Here is a 21,429-nt window from a genome sequence, read left to right on the forward strand (position 1 = left end):
ATCGCTCACTTTTGAGGCAGCCTCGCCATCCTTTAGGCTCTTGTCCACCACCTCTGTAGACCCTGAGCTCTCTGGAGTGACCTCACTCGACTGCTCCTGGCTCTGGAGACAAAATAAAAAAGCAATGTCTCCTCTTACAGTCACAACTGGGTCACACCTCTATACCTGAGCTCCGTATAGGACAAAGACGCATTTAACACCACTGAACGAATGGAAGGAAATGACAGATATTCTGCTGATTTGAGAAGTGTTGTGAAGAAGCTGCACAAACAGGCTCAGATCTGGTTTAGAGAACACTGTTTAGTCAGAGAAACTGAAAAAAAGTCAAAAATTGCAATGTTTAATCCAATCAAATAATGTAGTCCCAGAAGTTCTGGACTCTGAACTTCAGATCATTTAGAAAACTCCACTGTTTAGCCGATCCTCATAAGCGCTCATTGTTACCATTGGAAGCTGTAGTGTTTACTTCTTCCATGAGAAAAGTAGAGCAGCCTGATGGCTTGGACTGGAAATCGGTGGACTCGTGGAAAACCGATCAGATCATGACTTACATGCCAGTTAGACACCAGTGGACGTCTGAGGCTGAGCCTAAACCTACAGTAATAATGCTTAATAATGATAGCTAATAAGGAATATGTGAACATCATTACATTGTTAAAAATGTAATAATCTCACACTACTGTTAATTAACACACATAACAGTAAAGCTTGAGGTTTCTTAGAACATGATTCATCCTCTACAAGCTAACTAATATTCCACTAGAGATTAAACACTGGTTACTGGCTTAGTGAATTTCATCTTTCCTACCTGGAGTATGGATTTAATACAGCTTAAACACCCATTTTAAATAATACTGAATCTGAAGTCCTGCAAATCTGAAATCTGATACATCTCAAAATGTACAAAACTCATGGTATTATAAAATGTGAAGTATTCATAGAAAATGTTGGTATATGAACTTGGTACAAAACCCAAAAAATCCACAGTATTGATCCTGTACTGCGTGTAGAAAAAACATCTACACTGTTTGAGGCACTCGAAGCAACACTTGAAGCAATACTTTGTAAAGAACAGAACTTATTTGTCTACCACAACTGCAGCTGATGTTCAGTTACCATAGACAACTACTCCAATGTGTTATCATGAGCTGAGAAACCGACACAAAACCTTGTCTTTTGGCAATCAATACATTTGGATAAGTAGTTCTGACTGACAGCCTCAGAACAGATTTATTTCCCAAACTGTGTGTACACTAGCAGTTACTGAAGCCAGTAGGGTTTGTTTTAGTGTCTGAACTTTCCCCCAGTATACAACATTATTAATAATAGATAATAGAGATGGCACTGATAGGATACTCAGGAGCCATATCAGACTGATATCAGCAAAAATGGTGGATCGGATATTAAAGAAAGAAGATTTTTTCAGATCTCGTAATAGATATGTTTAGACAAACTTTAGATCCAAGTAGACTAGTGTTAGTGGGTTGTTCTTTCTGCCAGTGTGATAAGTTATAATTTTTAGCCACTTCAGCAGAAGATAAAAAGCATGAACTTCTCTAACCTGGCTTAGCAGCGGCTCTGGGAGACTCTCCGGGGGCTGCGGCTTCTCTGCAGGTATCGCAGCTTCTGGAAGGCTTGGATGAATCTGAAATCCATGATCTGACTTCAGATATGGTGCTTCATAAAAGTGGAGAATAAAACAAATCCTAACTTGCTACAATCTCTAGGTTCCAGCTCCAGTAGCAGGCAATGGCTCAATCTTTGACTGTATGATAGCAGAGCATATTTATCACTGTCAATTCAGTGGCTGTCAGCGCTGTAACAATAATTCATACCGAGCGCCACTGATGTTTTCTACGGATATATTATTATAAATACAGCCTGCTAGATTTATAAGAAAGCCTGTGGTGAGCATGTAGATTTCATCTCAAATTCTGATGCAGTGAAACACTTTCTACAGGCATTATCTGCTCCAAAAGACTACAACATCCGGGAAAAAGAGATTAAATTTTACTGCACCTCGTTTAAGGAGAGAAAGGAAGGTTGGTAGGGAAAAGGTGGAACTGCCATTTGATTGATAGCATCTTCATTCCTGTACAAAAGATAAAACATATCCATTAACCTCAATGACAGTAGGCATTCACATATACTACTATACAGAAGTGAATAATCAGCAGGTCCAGAGAATGACCAGTGTAATCATGTGGTCATTCCTTTCTGTTCTCCTTCATCAAACAAGCTGCTTCATCCTGCAGTACCTAAGAGACTGTTGTGTTTGGTCGTGGCATGGATGTTGGTGGTGGTTGGATGGACTGCTTTGAGTACTTCAGAAAGTGTTCATTTCCTGAGTCTTTCAAAGCCAAAAGTTTCATTACATTTGAAATCATTGTTTTAGTTTTTACATAATTTGCTATCTGAAATCCATCTACAATAAAAAAAAAAGCATTGGTGGCTTTTATTGGTTAGAACATGCTTCTGAAGGGAGGTCCAGTTTCCTTCTCAATATAAATTGTTGACTGAGAATCAAGTGACAACAAAAGATCAGAACACTGATGCTTCACTACGGACCATATCAAACTGACTGAAGTGTCGGACAACAGAAAGTAAAAATTCGTATACTGCCATGTCTTGGTGTCTGGATCAAGATATTTTTTCTCATTGAAATCAAAGGCAAATTTTTTGACAGATTGCAAAATGTCCTTGTGATTAGTAACAGCTTTAAAGCTGCACTGTATGCAACGCTCGGGGAAAACAAAATCACATCTGTCATGTCCTCAACAAGTGCATGCACAAATGTCACTCACTCACTTATAATCCAAAAAACCATGTCACACATTTAGTCAGCTGTCATTCATTTACACTGCCCCAGTTCCCTGGGTTTGCTTTACACATCCCAGTATCTATCTCTCTATCTCTATCTCTCTTTGTGCGTGTGTTCCATATGCTCAGGACAAGCGTTCTGAAGCCTAGCTAAACACAGGGGCAGCTTTTAATAACGTCTATGGTTGTGTGGAGAATCAAATGAGCTCAAAAAACAGTGCTGCAGATCTGTAGAACCTCCACTGAGACTATGTCAAATATCTGAGTAAGCTCCAAAACACGGCACACTGGAGCAGGCTGTGACAGAGCAGATGTGCTGGATTTAAAGAGAATTTTTAAACAAATTGTTGTGATGTAAATAATGGGACTTTCATGAGCTGTTTATTTAGCCATCAGAACTTTCTATACAAGAACAGCTACAGTTATCCTTTCTAAAGTAATAGCTCATTTAGACGAACTGTAGAATCTAAGGATTCTAATGAACAGATTGAGCAAATGTGCTAAATGTTTAACAAAGACAATGATTCGTTAATGCCATTAGTCATTAATGAATCTGCGAGGAGACATTTATTTAGTGTTTTAAAGCAGTCGAGAGTGTTAGTGCTCGTCATATGTGAAGCTGGAACTTCATGAGAAAGACTTAAAGCATAAAATATTGTGGGTTCATCATTAACATAATCTGCAATTTCTGGTTTTATTACTGGAGACGGCATGACGTCAATTTCTGTTCTGATATCAATATTGATAATAAAACCATGACATATCAGATAATGTTTATACGTAATCAATATTTTTTCCTTTTTATTGATTGACTGATTTTTTTTTTTAAAGAAAAATGAGGGAAAATTATTTTACACATTATTAATAAATTATTTTTAGCGGTTATAACATAAGTAATAACAGGATGTTCACACAGATATGCGACAACAAAATGTAAGCCCCCCCCAAGAAAAAAAAAAGATTAAAAATAAAAACTTTGTTGTGTCATTTTTTATTAAATAAAACAGTATTATGCATATTACAGAAGTATTAGGGTATGTGCAGTTAAATGCAATTAATACTCTTTGGCTTAGTAACAGTATCTCCACTAAATCACACTGTTTACCTAACAGCGCATCCCCAAGTGTTTTAATCCTGACTTGCAGTTAGTCTTTCTCCTGCCACATGATTAACACCCCAGTCTGGAAGGATGAGGGCACAAAATGAAAAGCAACTACAGTATCTTTTCCCCAGGGCACTCGCACAGAACTGGTGGACAGCTTAGCACACTGGGAGAAGAGACCTGATAGATGATAAAGCAGATGCCTAGACTAAGCTGGTGAACTTACACAGAAGTGCATCCTGGCATCCAGCTAAGTGCATGCTGGAACCCCAACCATGGCAGTGGTGAGGTTTTTTCTTTAAAAAATGCAATAGATCATAATAAAATTCTTATCATTAAATGCATTTTACTACTGCGTGCCTCCATGCATCCTGTATTGCATCCTATTGCAGAACTCCATAACGACAAACAGTCATTTGCATATTTCGAATGCTATAAATTATAATGCAATCAATGTCCATAAAATCTCCTCTCCAAAAGACTAAAATAAATAAAATATTCAGGATGTATAATCATAATAATAAAGTCTCTCTCAAGCTCCATTTTCTCCTCCAGTGGATGGGTTTTTCTAAGACTCATTGATTTCTTCTTAATGGACTGTAAACATTTTGTAAAAGTGCTTCATTAGCACAATGAGAATACCCAAAATGAACAGGGTGTACAAAATATCTTCCAATTTGTCTTCTCTGTCCTATTCTTGCTTATGTTGTGGTTATTCTTTAACTAACCTTTTTTTCGATGACTGACACAGAACCGTGGTGTCTTCATAGATAAAATACAGACCCAAGTGCACGGATCATGTAAAAGGGGGTTTATTAAGGGAAAAAAATAACACTAGGAAACTGGAAATACAAAACACGGGAACACAGCCTGATGTCACCAGCCTGCTATGTTTTTATTGGGTTTTTTTCTTTAACGTAATACACCCCCTTTTAAGTTATCCCTGCACTTGGGTCTGTATTTTATTTGTTAAGACACACCTGTTCCCTGACAGGAGGACTCAGAATAGACTCAGACCCTGTGGGATAACCTCACGCCTGGCATTTTTTCTATCATAGAGCTTTTACTCTGGCCTTTGGTATTTTTTTCAGGATTTTGTTCTTGGTGGACCGCACCTGTTCCTGTGAGGGACGCCGCTTCACTTCCTGTTTTCCCGTGAGGGACGGCGCCTCACATCTTGCCCATGGAGGATGTCAACAGCCTGCTCTGTTTTTTTTGTCTCTTTGTTTGTTGTCTTGTTCCTTGTCTTTAATTTGCTGTCTCTTTTTTATTGTTTGTGTTCCCAGTGTTTCCAGCCCTTTGTTATTTTTCCTAATAATATCCTTTTTATGTTATCGCTGCACATGGGTCTGAATTTTTATCTGTTAAGACACCCGCTTTCTCAAATGACCGTTGATCTGTGTCTGTCCTGGTGTGCTCAGGAGAGGTAAATGTTCAGGACTCAGATCATTTGAAAATAAATCGTTAATCTTTGTCTCATCTTTCTGTAGGACTTTGTTCCTGCAGAGCAAACAGCTCTTTCTGACACTGAGGCAGTGACACTGGCTCCTCATTTTTATCTGATGATTTCTTTAAAATGTAATTCCTTAGATTATCTCTGACTGTGGTCAGGCAGGCTGCTATGCTCCAACCTATTCTTGATTCATGTGAATGAACTGATGATTTGTGCCCTCCTTGAGGTTTGGCCCTGACAGTTCAGCCTGTGATCTTATTTCAGCCTTATGATAGCATGCGTTAATGCAATTACCATTTACAAAGAGGCAAAACTTAAAAAATACAAATGTAAAAGCTAAATTTCTTACATAAGGGTTACAATGTCACTGTTGTTAAGGGTTAAATATCTTTGTATTAAAACTTAGATTTTATCATCATAGACATTGGTTTGTTAAAAATACATTGCACTACAGCATGTACCACACACACACACACACACACACACACAAACTCGGGACCCTGGAGCTGTAAGTCATTACACTAACCTGCTACACCACCATGCTGTTTAGTTCCAGTGTAGTCAAGTAAGTAATAAGTAAGTAAATAATGCTGTGTAACAGGTTAATCTCAGTTAAACAGAGCAGCGCTATCCCTCACGCTGATGTGCAACATGATCTGATCATCAGTGGCACTACAGGGTGCATCAAGGAGACATTTTAGCATTACTGCTCTATACAAAAGCTTTTTCTTCCTGTCTGTTGCCGACTATTGTTTCCATGGCAATGCATTTTGAGGCCCCCTTTTTTTCTCCCTGATATTCAATCAGGGCTGACAAATGACCTTTGATACAAGAAAACATCATTCACACAGGTCTACGATGCCTTCACAACATTCAAAACTTTTGTGAAAGCCCAGCTGCCAGGAAGGAGAAGCTGTTTTTGACTAGAAACTATCGAAACAATCCACAGAAATAAATCCATAAGTAAACATACACTGTTTAATGACTAGACGTGATTAATGTATGTTTACAGAAAACCGTCCAAATATTTTTGGATTTTTGGAACATTTTATGAACGGGTGCTCCCTGATTATTATGAATGTGCTCCCTGATTATTACCATCGCAATATAAAGAACAACTGTATTTGCCTTAAGGTTTTTTAGCACCTCTGCTGGGTTCCAGCTCTGTGTTATCATACTACCATGAATTATGAATTATAAAGAATTAAATGAAATCAATAATACAGTAAAATCTTTACAGAATATCAGTTTGTCAATGAAACAACCTTTTGGACCATTTAGTTAAACCTATTTTAGGTTCTCTTTCATCATCTCGTGTTCGAGATCCACCTATGGGAAGGGCATCCGTTCCTGACCTCTACAGAAGCATCCAATTGCACCAAGTCTGGCTTGACAGACAGGAGTGCGTGCCAAAGGCAGGTAAGGTAACGCCCCTTACCCGAGTGCATAATGCACCTGCACGCGCTACCTTTCCTCAGTAAACATTCTCTTCTTGCGACTTCTGCTCCTACCTCACAGCTCCCTGTTTTTTTGGACTGCACTTGCTGCCTTTAGGAGGACATATCGGCTGATCAGCCTCCGCTGGACGTGCTCGTCCTCAGCCAGGTTAGCTTCACGAGCCACCCACGCTCGCGCCCCCCTTTTTTTCTGTGGGCTGCCCGTCTGCCTTTTTTTTTTTTCCATGGCCCTTTCTAATGCGGCGCCGGTTACTCTGGTGGACGGCCTATGCAGCACGCTCATCGCCACGAGGGATTCCCATCCCTTCTGCATTGTCTGCACGGGGCTCAAGCATGCGCAAGAAGCTCTTGACCTCCCGGAGAACTGTAGCCATTGTCTGGCGCTCCCAAAAAAGCTCCTGCGTCGCAGGCTCAAAACAGCCGCTGCCCAGTGTGTCGATTTCTGGCTGTCCGACTCGGAGGGGGAAAAAGACAACGACGCTGCGCACCCGGGGGCCTCCCGCGGTGCAACTTCCTCTGACTGGGCCAACATGTGTCCTTCCCCGTTTGAGGATTTGCTACCGCCCGACGACCGTTTCCCCGACGGACCGGCAGGTTCCGGGGACGAGGTCGAGGTGGGCCTTCTCGATGGCTCGGATGACGAGGAAGCCATCCCGTCTTCCGCGGTCCCTCAGGCTCCCTCCGCCCAGCCTTTATTGGTACTGCTGGAGCTTTGTGAGCACGCTGCCACGCGGCTCAACTTCGGATGGCCGGCTCTCCTGCATGCTTCGGATCAGGAGAGAGATGTATATGACGGCACGCTTCTGGGGCCTCCTACCGGCCAGAGGAAGCAGCTTCTGCCCGTCCTCCCTGCGTGTGCTAAACACGAGACATTGCTGGGGTGATCCGCTTGACCTGAAACACGGTCTCGCGGGGCTTGAGGTGAAGGATATGGCGGGTCTAGGCATAAGAAGAAGGAGGACGAGGCTTTCAAGCTGTGTTTTCCCTAGGAAGCCGGTGCAGCACCAGACGCCATCTGGGCAGCCGCCTAACTCTCCTGCTGCGGGAGGCCAGTCCCACTACACGGGCAGGACCAACAAACCCCGTGGGAAACCACAGGCTCAGCAGAGCGGGACCCCCACCCCCCCGCTAGGCCCTGGGGTAAGGTGTACTTCGCCGCAGCCGCGGCTAGGAAGCCTCCCAACCCCGCCCCTTCGGTCCAGAAATGAAAGCGGCCGACCTGATGTTTGGCCACAGGGGGTTTTCGGTCCGTGTTCATGGGCGGCCAGCCCCCCGAACACCTGTTCTACCCTCCAGGTTCGCCCGTCCAAAAGACGGAGGTTCTCTTTCGGTGAGGTAAGCCCCCCTCGCAGGCGGGGGTTGTTCTTTGTTCCGCACAGGCTTCACTGTACCCCCGTGTCATCTGGAGTGCGTTCCCCTGTTCCAGTGGGGAAGGACGTGGGACGCAGAAGCAGTGTGTGAGTGCAGAAGCAGTGTCACCAAACACCCCTCTTCACACTCCTCTCACAGTTTCAATAAAGGATACGGCCCCAGTTTTCCACAAAAAAATGTTAACCTCTCTGGTTTTGCCACTGGAGGGCGCCGTTGCGCCATTAATGAACGATCCGGCCCGATCGGCTCCCGGCGTCCCGGGGAGTCACGTGATGGGGCCGCTCGGGAGTCACGTGATGGCCTGGCTGTCGGTCTCAGCCCCCGATTGGGTGATTCACACAGTCACGAGGGGTTACAGACTTCAGTTTGCCAAATCACACCCGCGGTTCAACGGAGTGGTCTGGTCCCACACGGACCAGAGCTCCGCCCACATTCTGACAGACGAAATCTCATCTCTTCTCCGGAAGGGAGCGATTCGAGTTGTAGCCCCGCATCTAAGCGATCAGGGGTTTTACTCTCACTATTTCCTGGTCCCGAAAAAGGACGGCTCTCACCGTCCTATTCTGGATCTCAGAGTGTTGAACAAACATTTACGGAAATACAACTTCAGAATGTTGACACACGGCTCTCTCATACGATCGATAAAGCAGAACGATTGCTTTTGCTCGGTCGATCTAAGCGATGCTTTTTTTCACATAAGCATCTATCCTCTGCATATGAAATTCCTTCGTTTTGCCCACCAAGGCATATGTTACGAATTCACGGTTCTCCCGTTCGGGTTCGCACTGAGTCCGAGGACGTTCTGTCTGTGTGCGGAGGCGGGGCTTGCGCCGCTGAGAGCGGCGGGTCTCAGGATCTTGGCTTATATAGACGATTGGCTTATTATAGCCGATTCGAGAGAGAAAGTGATTCAAAACACTGCCCGTGTGCGCTCACACATCGCTGCGCTCGGTTTCAGAGTCAATGTGTCAAAGAGCAATTTCACTCCCGCTCAGGAAGTTATATTCTTGGGCTTGGAGCTGAATTCCGTTACGATGGGACCCCTCTCGGGGCGATCATGCTGCGGAAAGTGGTAACGACAGATGCCTCTTTGACAGGGTGGGGAGCCACTCAAGAGGGCAGATAAGAGGGCAGAGCCCATATAAATTACTTAGAGCTCCTCACTGTGTTGAAGGCTCTAAAGCATTTCTTGCCCCACCTGCGGGAACATCATGTGCTGGTGCGTTGCGACAATACGACAGCTGTAGCACATATCAACCGCCAAGGCAGCATGCGCTCCTCCAAGCTTCACACGCTGGCTCACAAGCTGTTGGTGTGGAGCGCACGGCATTTCCTGTCGTTACGGGCGACTCACATCCCGGGCTTTTTGAACAGGGGTGCAGACCTTTTGTCGAGGGGAACCCGCTCTACGGAGAGTGGCGGCTCCACCCTCAGATAGTGAGGCTGCTTTGGGAGAGGTTTGGCCAGGCTGCTGTCGATCTCTTCGCCTCGTGCAAAAACACCCACTATCCTATGTTCTTCTCGCGTTGGGACAAGGATGCCCCCCTCGGTGTGGACACTCTGGCTCATCCGTGGCCCAGCGCGCTACTCTACGCTTTCCCTCCGCTCTGCCTGATATCTCCGACTCTGGCCAGGGTCGCTGTACAGGGTTTGTCTCTGATCCTCGTAGCTCCCAGGTGGCCCAAGGCACCTTGGCTAGCGGAGATAATACCTCTGCTATATGCGGAGCCCTGGCCCCTCCCGCTGCGCACGGACCTCCTGGCCCAAGTGAACGGGGAAATCTTTCATCCTCACCCAGACAGGGTGGCTCTCTGGGCCCGGCCCGTGAGAGGGCGAATTAAGCACTATGGGGCTTCCCCCGCGTGTTATTGCCACTATTCAGAATGCCAGGGCCTCTTCCACACGTTCGCTCTATGATTGCAAATGGCGTGTGTTTGAGGAGTGGTGCGAGGAGCGCCAGCTCGTTTCGTATCTGTGCTCTGTCGCTGATATTCTGGGTTTTTTGCAGGACCTTATTGATCGTGGCAGAACCTTTTCGACGATTAAGGTCTACTTGGCGGCTATCGCTGCGTGTCACGCCGGTTTTGGTGACACTACGGTGGGACAGCACCCCCTTGTCCGTAGATTTATGAAGGGCGCACGCCGCGCCTTGCCGGTCACCAGAAGTGTGGTCCCGGATTGGGATCTCTCCATGGTGCTGGAGGTGCTGGCCCAACAGCCTTTTGAGCCCCTGGGGATATCTCCCTCAAACTGCTGTCCTTCAAGACGGCTCTGATTTGCATGCGCTCTCGGTTCATTCCTCGTGCACCAAATTCTCGCTCTGTGGAGATAAGGTTTTGCTTAGGCCTAACCCGGCCTTCATGCCTAAGTGCTTTCCAGCCTTCTCTGTTGGTGTGATTGAGCTCTCCGCTTTTCACCCTCCTCCCTTTTCTTCTGCGGAGGATCAGAGGTTGAATGCTTTGTGCCCTGTGCGTGCCCTACGGGCGTATATGGACAGGACTAACTCTTTTCGGAGGAGCGACCAGCTCTTCGTCTCTTGGGCCCCGCCGAACACGGGGAAACCCATCTCTAAGCAACGCCTCTCTCGCTGGATTGTGGGAGCCAACTCCTCAGCGTATGAATCTGGGGGCGTGCAGCCCCCAGGTGGCCTCAGAGCTCACTCCACTAGAGGCTTGGCTGCTTCTCGGGCTCTGTTTGGGGGAGTGCCCCTGCAGGACTTTTGTGCTGCCGCGAGCTGGTCCTCTCCGCACACCTTTGTCAGGCACTACCGGCTTGATGTTACCCGTACCACGGTAGCTCATGCGGTCTTAAGTGTGGGCTCTTTGTAGCCACGTGCTACTAGGCCCGCACTCCTTTCAACCCTGTCTGCCCGGCCTGGTTATGCATGTTTCAAGCATATAGTCTCCCCCTCTCCTGACGCCCAGGTTGGTCCATTCACATGTTTATATACATGCTCTTTTCCTGCAGGCGGCTCGCTTGTTGGACATCAGCGGGGTTCTAACATGCATGTTGCCACATGTCGTGTTTCTCTTTGGCTGGGTTGTTTACCCCACGCAGTATGTTATGTCTGCTGCTTTGTGACGTGCCGAGCACCACCTTTTTGGCCGTCCTCTGGCTTACAGGGCCTCGCTGTGAGTGTATTGGGCAACTGGGGAGTTGTCTATATCTCCCATAGGTGGATCTCGAACACGAGATGATGAAAGAGAACAATAGGTTACTTTTGTAACCCCGGTTCTCTGAAACATCGAGTGGAGAGATCCACCAAGTTTGCCCCGCTTGCTGCACGAGAAGCGAATATGCTCACTGAGGAAACGTAGCGTGTGCAGGTGCATTATGCACTCGGGTAAGGGGCGTTACCTTACCTGCCTTTGGCACGCGCTCCTGTCTGTCAAGCCAGACTTGGTGCAATTGGATGCTTCTGTAGAGGTCAGGAACGGATGCCCTTCCCGTAGGTGGATCTCTCCACTCGATGTTTCAGAGAACCGGGGTTACGAAAGTAACCTATTGTTTCTTTTTGTTCTCCCTGTTTTGAAAGGTTTTCACATGTGCGATATTGCTTCTACTGTAAAATGGGACCAAATTGCAAAGCAGAGCTACATGATTTGTGTCAATTATAGATTTAAGTCTTTTTATTCAGAGCTGAAAACCATCTCCTTCCTGCATAACAGTAAAAGTGCCTAAAGATTTTGCTTTAATGATGGTGCTGCATGTTATCTAAAGATTCTTTTGCAGGTTATCGGACTGACGTTAATATTTAAAATGATACCATAACTGGATAACCATTTATAAGAATATTCCTGTTCAGCCCTGAGAGACATCTTCCTTCTGAAATAACTGCATTCCAATAATACAATCTATTCCAATTAACAAGGCATGGGCTGACCGGTGATGGCTCCTGTAACGCCACTTTATCAGCCGGTAGATAATATAAAAATATTTCATAACACTGCAGCGATATTATCCACCTGTCATTTCCAGAAAGCGCACATCAATCCTCTTTAAAAGTTCCACATGCTCTAATATTCACTTAGCACATTACAATGGCTAATCCTCTACTGCTCACTGAGTCACTTTATATCCTCTTAAGGTGTGTCAACAGCTGATCCAGGAGCATATTTGCAAGGCTAATTAGTGACTCGGTAACATAGATAAGGCAGTGAGGTGATCTGTGACCAAAGCTCTTGGCTAAAGGAGGACACTTGAGCTCAAATACTGAGGTCTGATTTGGCAAGATTAGTGATACTTAGGACACCAGCTTGTGATAACACTGTGCAGTGGACAAATTGCTAATATCACATGCAGAAGCAAATAAATCAAATGCTCAGATGCTTAAAGATTCCTCGAGTTAAAACAGAGTCTAATCAGCATTAGTCAAATTAGACTATTTGTTACTTGTATAAGTAATCTGAAGTGTAGAGGGGAAAAAATGGCTTAAGCAGTGGCTTCAGCACATAATCTGGGAATTATACAGCACATTTATACCTGCTAAATGGTATGAAGCTAGACGTGGAATTAGCAACAGTGTTTGTGGTCAGATATCTAATCACAATCTGTATTATTACGTAATAAATCAATAAACACATTGTCACTTAGAAAGTCAGTTAACGTCAGGATTTGAATGATCCGCAGTCATAGAAATGGATGTAATGCTAGAAATGGATAAGAAATGTACATTGTTGTGCTGTACGTCTTAAAATGTGAAGCAGAGCTGCAATCCTGACTAAGTGTAATGTAAACATGCTTATTGAACGGTAAAACCTCACAATCAGACTGTAATGGTTCAAACAAGCAGGCTCAGTGACAGAAAGTTATTCTTGCGTATACAGAATGTACAGGCCATCATCTGTTATGTAGACTAGCCAATTACAGCAGGCAGTATAGAGGGAAGACCAGCCACAACAAACACTAATCACCGTACCTCTGCTATCTGTTCTGCTATCTCTCTGTCTCACAAAATGCAAGTCATACTGCAGCATACAGCATAATTATTCATTCTAGCAATCGGCATAAAGTACAGTACGTCCCCCAGAAAAACTCAAATAATCATAATAGCTAAACAAAATAATAAAATGGCCTCACATGTAGTGCTGCTCGCTTATTATTTAAAGTAGCCTATTTGCAAATGCACATTGCTTACAAACATTTAATATGGCAATGCAGACCAAAATACAATGAGACATAACTAAAGATCAGGGTGAGCAAAGAAAAGGGATTTTTATTTGGGTTTCATGTAATGGATCTAACCACTAGGACAAATTGTTGAAGAGGAATGAAACAAAATGCCTCGTTTAAAACGATTGTATACATGTATATGTATTCCTTCACTTTGCTATGATACCACTGCATGGTCCAACCAATTAACTTCATATAATCAGGCGATTAAAGTTCACCTGTGTGTAATGAGATCCATCACATGATGTCAGTGTAAACACATCTGTTCTGAAACACCACAGACAAGGTTTTGCTCAAGACTGACAGAGCAACATGGTGCAAAGTAATTTTTTATTTATACACAAAGCGGTAGGCATGTTGTGTGAAACACCACTTGTAGGGGATGAGGTGTGTACACTGCTATTAGGGCAATTACAGGCATTATAGTACTTCAAGGAGGAAAAGTGAGAAGCAAAAACATTTGCTTCTACTTGATTTTTCACAAGAGCACCACTGGATTTCTGGTTTGTGTAACTAAATGCAATCATAAAAACACTTTGTCTTGTTGGAGTGGTGAAGTACAATTATATGAATACATTTTTTTTTTTTTGTGCACTCGCTAAATCCATCCCACCAGCCACCTCTCCACGTCACATGACAGCCAGCAACCAGGAAGCAGTTTTGCTCTGTAGATTTCCTGCCACAGATAGCTGTTTCATTGTCGGGATTTGAACTCGTGATGATAGGATTATGATCCTGCTTCGTGCAATCCTGAGGTTCTATTTATGACACAGACTTGGCTGCTTTCAGAATCTATTTTAATATTTGGAGTAGATTTTCTTTGATATAAAGAAACATTTATTCTATAAAAACAAACAGACTGTATAAGAATAGTTTAATAATGGTGTTAGTGAAGCAGTGGAGTCAGGGTTAAAATAAGCCACAAGCTACCTGCACAAGGTAAGAGCAGGTATGTGGCATGACCTGTGTGCTGTGACGTGTGTGTGTGTGTGTGTGTGTGTGTGTGTGTGTGTGTGTACGACATTTTCTCACCTGAGCAGCACCAGCTTCACCTTGGATGCAGCGGTCTTTATTATGGCTGATGCATTTTGGTGGCTTCGCCCATAAAGCACCTGGTTGTTGATCTACAAGACAAAAAGTGACCGTGAACCAATTTCAGAATCTAATCAGTTCATCTGCCAGTTACAATGATGATCCCACATAAATCTTAAAAAACATTTAACCAGTTCTTCTTGAGTCTTCAGGCTAACAGTAACATTGAACAGATGCACAGACACAAGCTTTCATGTCTTTAATGCATAAGACATAAAAATGTAAAAAAAAAAAACAAATTTATTCCTGAAACAAGTCTATAGAAGGCTTTGTGTGTGTGTGTGTTTTTTAAACAGTTACTCAAACAACAAGAGTGAACAGGCCGTGTTAATAAACAGCAGCAGATCATGAAGTGTTTGTCAAAGAAAAGGTGTACAAGATAGTAGTGAGAGCAGCTCTGCTGTATCAGTGAGGAAAAGACATGAGGCAGAGATGGAGGTAGCAGAGATGAGGAGGTTGAGGTTCTCTTTAGGAGTGACGAGGATGGAAAGGATTAGGAATGAGCACATCAGCTCAGGTTGGCTGTTTTGGGGACAAGGACAGAGAGGCTAGATTGAGATGGTTTGGACTTATACAGAGGAGGGAGATGATTATATTGGTAGAAGGATGTGGGAGCTCCCAGGTAAGAGGTCAAGAGGAAGGCCAAAGAGTAGAAATATGGATGTGTTAAAAGGGGACATGAAGGTAATTAGTGCGAGAGTAGAGGATGCCGAGGATAGAGCGGGAAAAGCCAAAAGTAGAAGTAGAAGAAAGAGAAGATGATCACAAAGTGGTGTTTTATGGTGTTTTCTGCAGAGAAGAATTGAAGAGCTTTAGAGCAATTGAGTTATGTTATAATAGAGGAATAAAACATGAGAAAAAAATCACCATCGCTGCAGCGAGAATAAACACAGCAGATCAAAAGACTTGTACAGCCTTATAATTCAAACATGCTGGCTCCTGATGATGTGCTATATAATTACATGTCCATTCATCTGTGACAGAATCGCTTGGCAGAGAGCATGACTAATGCAGCACTGTGTGTTAATCTAATGGAAACACATTTCAGAAAGCTGCAATTGCTCCTACAGTAACACTGTCTTTTACTGCCCATTTCATTCTGATCCTAGAAACACACATTGTATCCAGCCACTTTACTTTAAATGCACTCAGTTAAGAGAGAAGCTTTAAAGGACAAAATATGTTTTACAATCTCATTTCAGATATTTTACGCCTTTCCTACAAAAATGAACAAAGTCAGAAATCAATTCTACAAAGTTATTCACAAAATAAGCATTAAATGTGTTCAGACACGGGACTATATTTACAGAAAGAAAGGATTTGTGATAAGAGAAAATGGTGTGGGTCTGAAGGTGTAGAGTTGCATAAATCAAACACTTTCTGTCAGGTCTTCATGTCAGTCTCATTCAAACCCTGTTCATATGTCTGTCCTGTGCGCCTCCCAGAACTCTTCTGCATAATACTCTCCTACAAAAGATCTCATCAATACGCTTAGCACAGTTTGCTTTTACTCTTCTACTCTATACCTGAAGACTGTAATGATTTATAATGCTGCTATACAGTGACACCCAGAAGACAGATGGCTCCCTTTTGAGTCAGGTTCCTCTCAGAGATTCCTCCTAGTGTCATCTAAACACACGTTTCCATTGACGCCATCACTTCTGGTTTGTTCGATTTAAATGAGCAATTTAAATTTTCATCTGCAAATAGATTTCTGCAAAGATGCTCTGTGACAATGTCTATAGTAAAAAACGCTATACAAATAAAACTGAATTGAATTTAAAATGTTTATTGATTGACATCCTGTATAGAGAATTCTAGCTTTGGGTAATTTAAAGAGATGTTACAGGGAAATGTGTTCAAGTTCTGAAAATCACCTGGATATTCCTTTAACTAACCAGATTGGTCAAAGGTTAGTTAATTCTTACAAGACGCTATTGGGTTCATTAAAAAAATTGCGTTTGTGTGTCCTGTTGTCCTGCGTTTGTGGACAACAGTTACAGTGTCCGATAAGCAAAGCAGTATTGGTCACATTAATCTTTCATGTTTGCAGATACGTGACTGGAACATAATGAGCTGGTCTTTGGAGGTGAGGGTTAGATTAAAAAAAAAAAAGAATGGGGGAGGGGAAGAGAAAGAGAGAGAAAACACAATGAAAGATTTTACTGTAGGGATTAATGAATATCGTGCTAAGATGTTAACGATAAATGTAATGATTGGCAACACATTTTCCCAGATTGAACCAGTATTTCATTTAAAACTAGAGGGAGAAAACTGAAATCTCAGAATGGAGAATCCTGGAAGATAGATGCTGTAAATGAAAGATGAAAGCTTTAGTATTCTAGGTGAAAAATTAGCACACTTAATACAGATAATGCAAGGAACTTTTCTAACATGATCTCTAACAAAATTGCCACGTTGATGTTGTTTCTAAACATTCTGGCTCTCAGGTCACATTATAGCCGTAGTCAGAATTCTGAAAATGGTCTAAGTGGCTGCAGAAGAAGAGCAAAGCTGATCTTTTCACACTACTGAACTACTATCTGTCATCAGTCTGACTATTTATTTATTTATTTATTTATTTATTTATTTATTTATTTATCTATCTATCACTAGAACTGCTGTTGCCTTTGCACCTTTGGGATATATATATTTTTTTTTTACATTAACCTATTCATATTTTGTTCTTGAACTTGATATAGTACTTATTTCGCTTATATTAATATCAATTACTTTTACATTTATGGCATTTCCGCAGAAGCTCTTATCCAGAGCGACTTACATTTTATCTCAATTTATACAACTGCGCAATTGAGGGTCAAAGGCCTTGTTGAAGCTTGGAGGACCTGGGATTCAAACTCTCAACCTTCTGATTGTTAGTCACAAATGAAGGCTGACACATTTATGATTTCATTGTGCTCGCATAACAATAAAGTTCTTCTTGATGCTCAATCTTCACTGAATGCTTTATTCTGCCACTGTGGGTCACCGTGAATCCAGAGGAACACTGAGAATGTGGCAGGACCACAGGGTGGGACTCTAAATGTTTGTGGGCAGAACAAAATGTCCATGAGGTTCATTTGGACCTGATCCAACTACATCTACCTGGGGGTTAGTCCTAAGTTTAAGTGGATCCTGTTCAGTTGATTCTGCACCATCGATGGTCTGTTTTTTCCCTCAATACCAGTGCACATTTAACACTATGGGAAGCAGCCACATGGCATTCTTTTCTGGTCACAACACACTATTTCCAAAGTTTTTCCAAAAAAACTGATTAGAAGATTTTTTTATTCACCTCCTGACCAATTGAGTTGAAAGGAATAATTGAGAAAAAAAAAACATGGAGTACAAAATTCTGATGACAATATAGTCTCATTAGTGAGCTAATATGAGAAGATTGATGACATACACCTGAAGTCTGTAAAGATACAGACATTCTGCAACCTACATAAGGTTCTGGACATAAATGAGTAGCTTAATGATTGAGTGCACTAGTAATTACACCAGGTCTTTATTCTGAAATCTCCAGAAGCCCCAGAGTTGCAGAATCAGCAGGTTAAAAAAAAAAAAAAGAGAGAGAGAAATGAACTGAATGACTTGAGTGATTTCTCCAGAATTGGATTGACCTTGCTGACCCTCTTAGCTAGAACACCTCCCATGTCTTTACTCTGAGAAAAGAGGACATTGTTTAAACCAAAGGTCATAAGAGTGTATATGAGAGAGAGAGAGAGAGAGAGAGAGAGAGAGAGAGAAAGAGAGAGTGTTTTGTAGCACTGAATGAAAATGACAGTGATGAGAACCTCTCATTTTGCCTCCGGATGACAGTCGGCTCAAAATGAAGAGACTATAACTGAGAGAGCGCGAGAGAGCGAGAGAGAGAGAGAGAGAGACAGACACTGATGGTAGTGATGAAATATTTGCATAAACTGAGAATACTCACAGTCTAACTGACATACAAAATGAACCCCTGGAGTATGTATTCGTGTGTGTGTGTGAGTATGTGTGTGTGCGCGCGCGCTCACCTCCAGTAACTCATCACCAACTCGGATGCGTCCATCACGGCTGGCTGGCCCTCCGGTGTTGATGCCCACCACAAATATGCTCATACAGGAGCGGTCTCTGTTTCCGGCCAGGCTCAGACCCAAACCCTGTCGATCCTTCTCCAGCTCCACAACCAGCAGCTCCCCTTGTAGCTCGCTGTATTTCTGCCTGATGTCCTCTGAAAATGAACACACACAGACATCTCATACTACTAAGGTCTGAAATGCTCTGAAGCAAGTCAAAATGCAAAAGGATTTTTTTTTGTTCTGACAGCAATGCAGCTGAAAATCTCTCAAATGTCCTATTATAAGATTACAAATAAAACCAGATAATTATTAAACCTATTTCAGGACATCTAAAATAGACTGAATAATAATTTTTTTGATTGATAAAAATCTAATTATTAGATTAGATGTAATTAACAAACCATTTATTTGGGTTAAATATCATCTAGGTAGCTACAGAAAATTCTAGGCCAAACCCACAAAAAAAAAAAAAAAAAACCTCATTCCAAAGCTGTAGCAACCCCATTTATATCTGACCTGTATTTCAATCTACACTCAGTCTTCTGTGGAGGAAATGGAAGTGTAACATTTCATAGTTTTTTTGCAAAGCCAGTGGGACTTAGCATCCACAACAACAGCTAAGCAAAGCTAAAAATTTTGTGATCATAAAAAAAAAAAAACAAAAAAAAAAACCTGTGAGTATCTTAATAGCTATATAATGTAACTTATGGACGAAACAGATTATAGAGAAACTTCTAAGGACAGGATCATTGGCTGTGAGATTACTGAAGCATGATGTCTGGGTTTAATCCTGAGATGCATTCCGAATAATATAAAAGAGTATATAAACATATACACACACTGCAGGAGCAGGCTACCTCTGTCTGACCCTTTTATATAATCTTTTATAATAATCATTCAAGGCTCAATGGTGAACCTCAATATCTGCTTTCAAATAAAAGCAACTGTCAACATTCTACTGCTGTGAAGCTACTGAGGAGTTTTTCAGACTGTTCATGTCCATGTTCTTATGTTGCTTAACACTGAAAATATCTTGTATCCCTGTTCTCTTCCTGCACGCTCTGTATTTTTCCATTCCTACACTCTTCAACAGCAGACAGGTGGACAGGTGGAGTAAGACAACGTCACCTCATTTTAACCTCGTTTATTTATTGAACATTAATAAAGTGTTCATTTTAAACATAAAAAAATAAAAATAAAAATAAAAAGCTCATCATAGAAACCTTTTTATTTTTGTTAATTTATATATATATATTTTTTACTTTTTATTAAAGTACAGTGAAATTCTATTTTTGTATTTCCCAACTTTTGAAAGTTGAGGTCAGAGCACAGGATCAGCCATGATTTGTTGCCCCTAGAGCAGAGGAGGTTAAAGGCCTTGCTCAAGGGCACAACAGTGATCCGCCGATCAACAACCCAGAGCCTTAAGCGCCTGAGCCACCACTGCTCACTGTAAATAATGTCATAATGTCTACACTACTTGTTTGCCACACATCTTGCATAAGGCATCAATTACAATACAGTGCCATGTTTCAACCCTTCATTGATTTTAAATACAGCACGTTGTTTATTTCATATTTAGTCTTCAATATCTGAGCTCAGTTTACTGTTTGTGTTTGTTCTGCTTGTGCCTTTGGGTTTTCTAGCTTCCATGCTGGTAGGTGGACTGGATAAATTGGTTGATTGTAGATAAACTGACTATAATGTACATGTGAATGACTGTGTGGTCACTTTGGGTCTGAATCATGGATTTTTGGTGTTTTTCACAAGAACAGGTCTCATGCAGGAACCAAGTGTATTTCTCTGCACCTTAAAAACTCCATATATCAGGAACTTTCATTTGACGGTTGTGCTATAAAGCAGGGTTTTAATGTGGGACTGGCACTTTAGGATGGTATTCATAGCAATCACAAATTTATTCAGAAGGCCACGCCATTAATAACTCCAGGTTCCATTCATGCTTTATTTTTCCTCAGCATGAAAAATAAAAGGAAACCTATAGGGATGATTCTTCACACATGGGCTCCTCTGTTATTGAGTATTGTGTATTGTTGATGATGTAAAGAGAAAAAGCTAAAAAAATATATCCTACAAAAAACTATATCCTGTCACCACCCAAAAATGGCTAGAAGAACCCGGCGTGCAAAGTCGAGCACGTATTCTCTCGCTCACTTGAAGGATAATACAAGGTTTAAGGAAGCAGCTTTACTCCTGCTGAAATGGCGGCTTTTGAAGCCTTTCCTGAAGCCTCTGAATCCAACTGCAGTGATTGCTCATCTATCATGAGTTTTCTTGGATAATCCTTAAAGGCTTACATAAGAAAAGGAAAACCTACAGAATCTGTTCAGAATCTCAATCAAGTTTAAAAAGAAGTCTTTTAATATGATTTGCACTTTAATTTTAGACCATGGTTCTGGTAAAAAATAAAAGTACATTTAGAATAACTATATATTTCTTAAATGAAAATGAATGTCATGGTTTGTGCCGGAAGAACCTCTGAATTCATTCTCTGTATTCTCTGAGTTAATTATATTAATGAAAGAAATATAGCTGATATAGAATAGAAACTTCATTAGAAATGCTACACTGTATGAGACGTGGCAATGAGCTATAGCCTTAAAAAAGCACAAGAACTGCTATATAAATGAAGCTCATTTGCCTTCACAAGACCCAATAGCGTTCATATTATGAAAATCCAGCTAAAAAAAAAAAGAAAATTTTGCTAGAAAACCCTAGCATATTTATAAAAAGACTATTTTGTATTTCTAGATAGCCAACGGAGATACCAAGTAGAATTTGATACTAGTGGTGTTGATGAGGATGCTACCACCACCGGCACCAAGTGTAGTTTCTTTCAGGCAGATAAAGTTGGCATGAAAGGATAGTAAGCACTAC

General features: G+C 42.1%; 1 protein-coding gene across 5 annotated transcripts in view; it reads right to left on the bottom strand.

Moving 5' to 3' along the window:
* patj (PATJ crumbs cell polarity complex component) overlaps positions 1–21,429 on the bottom strand; it is a 126,483-nt gene that overhangs the window by 21,705 nt on the left and 83,349 nt on the right. For all 5 annotated transcript variants that reach the window (XM_060879679.1, XM_060879684.1, XM_060879692.1 and 2 more), the window contains 5 exons: positions 18,490–18,686; positions 14,408–14,499; positions 2,020–2,092; positions 1,562–1,645; positions 10–102 (listed from right to left, as the gene is read on the bottom strand). In XM_060879679.1, coding sequence (XP_060735662.1) covers positions 10–102; positions 1,562–1,645; positions 2,020–2,092; positions 14,408–14,499; positions 18,490–18,686 — 539 coding nt within the window. The remainder of the gene's footprint in view (positions 1–9; positions 103–1,561; positions 1,646–2,019; positions 2,093–14,407; positions 14,500–18,489; positions 18,687–21,429) is intronic.

Source organism: Tachysurus vachellii, chromosome 1 (assembly GCF_030014155.1).
Source record: "Tachysurus vachellii isolate PV-2020 chromosome 1, HZAU_Pvac_v1, whole genome shotgun sequence".
Lineage (NCBI taxonomy): Eukaryota > Metazoa > Chordata > Actinopteri > Siluriformes > Bagridae > Tachysurus > Tachysurus vachellii.